Source organism: Rhagoletis pomonella, unplaced genomic scaffold, assembly GCF_013731165.1.
Source record: "Rhagoletis pomonella isolate Grant_MI unplaced genomic scaffold, Rhpom_1.0 Rhpom_scaffold_00009, whole genome shotgun sequence".
In the NCBI taxonomy this organism is placed as follows: domain Eukaryota; kingdom Metazoa; phylum Arthropoda; class Insecta; order Diptera; family Tephritidae; genus Rhagoletis; species Rhagoletis pomonella.
Window position 1 is genome coordinate 5,707,145 of NW_023458563.1, and position 5,286 is coordinate 5,712,430.

Genomic DNA, 5,286 nt, shown 5'->3' on the forward strand with positions numbered 1-5,286 from the left:
GATTTTGAGTGCTAGAAAAATACACAAAAATTTAAAAAATTGAATTGAAGCGGCATATTTTTTGAGCGGCAAGCTTTGAGGCGCGGTAGAAATCACAGCAGTGATGAGCTAAAGTTTGTGACTTTGTTAGAATACGGCTGTTAATCTGAATATTGTGAGAGCATTTATAGAATCAATATTACCTCTTTCACGCTCAGTGACCAATAATATATGTGCATAAAAGTCGAGTGCATTATATCATAGTAAACTTAACCTCCAGACTTTACTAGTCGTTCTTTACGAATACAAATAAATTAAAAAATATTATTGACTAAATGTCGATTAAATAAATTCTTTCATTATTGACTTTTGCATTTTTGTTTTTTTAGCTGCTAGCTGAATGTAGTGCCGCCAATACAGAAACCAACAAATTGATGGTTGAGGCGTTTAACAGATTGGTGGACGTCATTAGCTCCTGGACTTAATATTTTTATAGATATTTTTAATTTAAGCTACATAAGCATTAACTATTTTAACTTATCACAGCGCGAGTGACGAAAGCAGCCACAGTAGCATGCTGAAATGACTCGCTTATATATACACGAGATTTGGAAGGTTTTATCCCGACATCCAATCGACATGTTTCAGATATCGTTGGAAAGATTGTAGAGCGTGTCCAGAAAATGTATTCAAGCTTCATAAACGATTAACCGGATTCTTAAAAATTCGGCTAAAGTGTTGCGAAACAAAAAATGTTTTTTTGCTTTTGCCGGTTTAAGGGGGCATGTGGGCACACCCAACATCTTTAGTGTTATTCTATAGGCCAATACCTTTAAAACGATATATATTAAGTTCCGGCCACTAGTTGGAAAGATATAGAGGTGAATATGTTTTGGTTCGTGTCTCCACTACGAGATGCTTTGGTATGTATGTGGCGTCTGTACGTACCTTCATTTAATTTTTTTTTAAACTTTCAGGAATTAAAGTACAAAAAAAACTAGGAAGGTTTTGTTCCAGGATGTTTTGATTCGTATGCCTTTGTGGGCGTGGCTGCTGCCTGAAATTCGAAAAAAGGCAATTTTATAAACTACCACTGGGGCCGGACTACTCAATCCATGTCATTGATGTGGACATCAGTAGAAGGGTCTTCAAACAAGCTATCTAACGCTATCTTTTGTGCCTGAAAAATTAAAAGCGGGCTGCTGAAAACATAGATCTCGGGCATTTTCTCAAAAACTGGTCAGTCGATTTTATTCTCTGTTTCCTCAAGTCTAGCCCAAAACTTAAGCTTTTATTTGGTATATAGCTTATATCTGGAAAAACTCCTGTTGTGGAGATATGGCGATTCAAATTGAAAAAAGTCGCCCCAAATAGCGACCAATGGTTTAAAATTAACATATGCGTCTAATTTGGTTACTTTAAGATATAAATATAACATACCCAGTTCCCCGAAAAAATTGCCTATTCCCCGATTGCCACTTAAACCGAAATTCCCTGCAAATCGGGGGGATTTCCCGCGAGGTGACAAGTTGAAGGATGTAGCTGTGCTAATCACTTCATACATGTCTTGGAAGCCACAATATATGTGTATTTTAGAGTTTTTTTCAGTCACATGCCGAAATTGTAACATTTTTCGCCATTTTAATTGCAGGTATGTACACAGTATTTAACTATGCTACATGGGTTTATCACCCGCACTTAATCTACCTGGGAAGACGCGTACTACATTACCTACAGTTGTAAATATGTACATAGGTATGAATGCATTTAGTTCACCCAATATGCCGCTACTACTACGTACATATAAACATATATGTATAAATTGCCACGAGTGCAACACCGTACAAGAGATAGAAGTAAAACTCCTTAAAAAAAGCACATGTGTGCGCCCCACACCCGGTAGAAATCTTAACAAAAATTAACTACGAGACTATCAGACGAATACAGTTGTTAATTGTATCCAAAGTTGGTACCAAGTTGATAAGTTTTTATCATTTCTCATAATTGGCTTTTAATTTTTAATTATTTTGAAAACAAAGGATAAGATCATTATTTTTCGCTTTATCCCGTATTCGAAAAATTATATGTTTCAATGGACAAATCGATTTGAATACATAATTTAGATTTAGATAATATTTTTAGCAATTTAGCATAAATAAAATTTTTTTTGTGGGTTCTATGCATGAAATAAGCTAACACGTGTTCGAGGAGATTTTTTTCTTTTCTTCGGAGATGTGATCTGTCAAAGTTTGAATTTTTTCGTGATTATGACTAATCATATACTTCTTCAAATCGTTATATCTCGGGTTCTGCTTATCGTAGAGACTTCATCTTAACGTCGCACAGTGGTCGGAGAAGCTATGTTTTACGCGAAAAATTAGAAGGGCTGTTACGATTATATTAAAAATACATCATCGTAGTATTTTTGTTATGCTTAATCTGAATATGACATACAATTTTTGGTTTGACAGTTGACAGCTGTCAAATTAACTGCTAATTTCTCTAAAAATAAAAAAATCTCAAAGTTTGAATCTTTTCGTGATTATGACTAATCATATACTTCTTCAAATCGTTATATCTCGGGTTCTGCTCATCGTAGAGACTTCATCTTAACGTCGCACAGTGGTCGGAGAAGCTATGTTTTACGCGAAAAACTAGAAGGCTGTTACGATTATAATAAAAATGCATCATCGTAGTATTTTTGTTATGCTAAATCTGAATATGCCATACAATTTTTGGTTTGACAGTTGACAGCCGTCAAATAAACTGCTAATTTCTCTAAAACTAAGAAAATATTTTTGAAAATACCACTTATGAGGTTTTTAGGCATGCTAGTCACGAATTTTATATCAAATTAAAAGTTTGAGAGTCGACAGCTGTCAAACGGACTGCCGATTTTTATTAAAATCAGAGAATCTAGAGACTCTTTTTAAAAACGTTACTGATACGGTTTTTAAACATGCTGATCACGAATTTTACGTCAAATTAAAGCTTTAAGAGTTAATAGCTGTCGAATGGGCTGTCAATTTCTCTAAAAATAAGGAGAGTTTCCCAAGAAGTAAACGTACTAGGGTTTAAGGCTCACTGATCTCGAGATCTATATTACATTAAAATTTTTCAGTTGAATTCTGTCAAATCAACTGTAATTTTTAGTTGAGTAACACAATATATTTGTTAAGCAAAATTACTGATTTATTGTATTTGATCGTACATATTTAAAATGAATTTATGATCAAACTATGAATTAATAAAAATAATTATATTTGTAAATGGGGAATAATTGGGCCGCCTGTTATATGTTCAGCCCAAACAATTTTTAAAGATTTTTTTTTTATACCAAATTGGTGATTTCTAAAACTAAGGTTTTCTCATTTTTAAATAAAGTTAATCAGGTTTGAATTTTTGTAAATGAGAAATTAAAAAAAATATATATAAAACCTTGGGGGCCTAGTTGAAATTTCTAGGCGGAACACATAGCAGATGGCCCCAACTATTACCAGTTCACGTATTTACAAACGTCTACCAAACACCCTGTATTAACTAATATTACAGACAACAAATTAAAATTTAAATGACGAAATATTTTTTCGCTCATCTCTGCCACTTTCAACAAAAACTGATGCGTTTTGACTTGGTTCACGCGAAAGACTGATAACTTCTTCGAAAATGGAATGTGGGTCGTCTCATACTGGATATAACAGGATCAGTAGTGCGATTCACTATCTTTAAGCGATGCGATTGTCGGATTATTACTTTACGATTTTTGATGTTTGCAGTAACGATTTTGCGATTCCCTAACTTATCCTTAATGACACTAAACAGCTGACTTTCACTTTTTAATTAAATTGATAGTACGTGGCACCTCTGTGAAATGAAATATCAAATTATACGACGAGCACAAAGAGGAATACGAAAAAAACAATTACATTTGACTTCGCCGCCCGCCAATTTAAATTGTCTGTCCGACAAAATTTAAGGTTTTTGAAAGATGTAAGTATTATAAAAGAGAATATACACATTTTAAACTATGATTTATGCATAAACTATTACTATCGATTTAGAATGAGTTCAACAAGCCAATGTGCAGCAAAGAGGAGCCGCGCTTCAGGCGAGCAAATTGAAAGGCTGCTGGACTACTTGTCGGAGTGCCCGGGACTAGCAGCAGGCAAATTCCAAAAGATGCACGGTAAGTCTGAGAGCGACAGGAAGTGGAGTGAGCTGGAGGCAAGTCTAAATACCATCGGCGGAGCTGTGAAGACTGTCGAACAATGGCAAACAGTAAGTATATGTTTTGGAATTATTTGACGAGGAGCTGTGGAACTGTTTAGTAATTTGCCCAATGATTTCGGGCTTGGGTGCCTGAACAGGTGACCCGACCCAAACAATTGTTACACACGCTTATACTGAAGGGTATACACTTTATTCTAAAAACAGTTCGCAAATAACTAAACATTTTCCAGAATCTGCGCTACAAAATTTTTTTTTAAACAGGTGTGGCGCGATCTGAAAAGCCGTACAAGTGTCAGGGTACGGGACAGGAAGAGGCAGCAAGCGTTAACCGGCAACCGGCCGGTTAATCAAGAGCCCATAACAGAGGTTGAGAGGCGAGTTATGGCGCTCATCGGCAGCGAGTACATTGAGGGCAATGGAAGAGTTGTCGAAAATGTGCCTGTGGAAGAGGTAATATGGAGTCAGGTGATATTTTGATTCCTCATTTCTAAAGCTTTTTATATTCCTCAATCGAATTTGCAATTGCATTTGGAGGATGGAGACGATAGTGTTACCTCCGTACTACCGACTACCACAGCAGCTGACGATGGCGAGGTGATGTGTGCGACACCCCGTATTCCTGCTAAAAGGACTCCGCGTAGGAGTCTAAAAAGGAAGCGAGAAGATGAGGAGAAGGAGATGCAGGCCAAGTTCCTGGAAGTGTCCAGCAAGCAAGCAGATGCTTGAAAGGTAAATTCTCATTAAAACGATTAATGTCTGTGCGTCCAGTACTAGGTATAATGTAGGATTCACGTTTGTATTAAAACTAAGAAATATTTTTTATCAGACTTACCCCTCTATTCTAACAGAGACACAAAACTTAGCTCATCACTGTTGTGATTTCAAGTGTGCCGAGAAATGTGTCACAAAAAATTAGATTTTGAGTGCTAGAAAAATACACAAAAATTTAAAAAATTGAATTGAAGCGGCATATTTTTTGAGCGGCAAGCTTTGAGGCGCGGTAGAAATCACAGCAGTGATGAGCTAAAGTTTGTGACTTTGTTAGAATACGGCTGTTAATCTGAATATTGTGAGAGC

General features: G+C 35.9%; 1 protein-coding gene across 2 annotated transcripts in view; it reads left to right on the forward strand.

The window, feature by feature from the left end:
• LOC118745556 overlaps positions 1 to 5,064 on the forward strand; it is an 8,011-nt gene extending 2,947 nt beyond the window's left edge. The window contains exons 2-3 of one of the 2 annotated variants that reach the window (XM_036479029.1): positions 4,471 to 4,659; positions 4,744 to 5,064. In XM_036479029.1, the coding sequence (XP_036334922.1) occupies positions 4,591 to 4,659; positions 4,744 to 4,935 (261 nt within the window). In that variant the 5' untranslated portion in view covers positions 4,471 to 4,590 and the 3' untranslated portion in view covers positions 4,936 to 5,064. Of the gene's footprint in view, positions 1 to 4,470 lie in introns of both variants that reach the window. The other variant, XM_036479028.1, reaches the window with a different exon arrangement.
• The last annotated feature ends 222 nt before the right edge of the window (positions 5,065 to 5,286 follow it).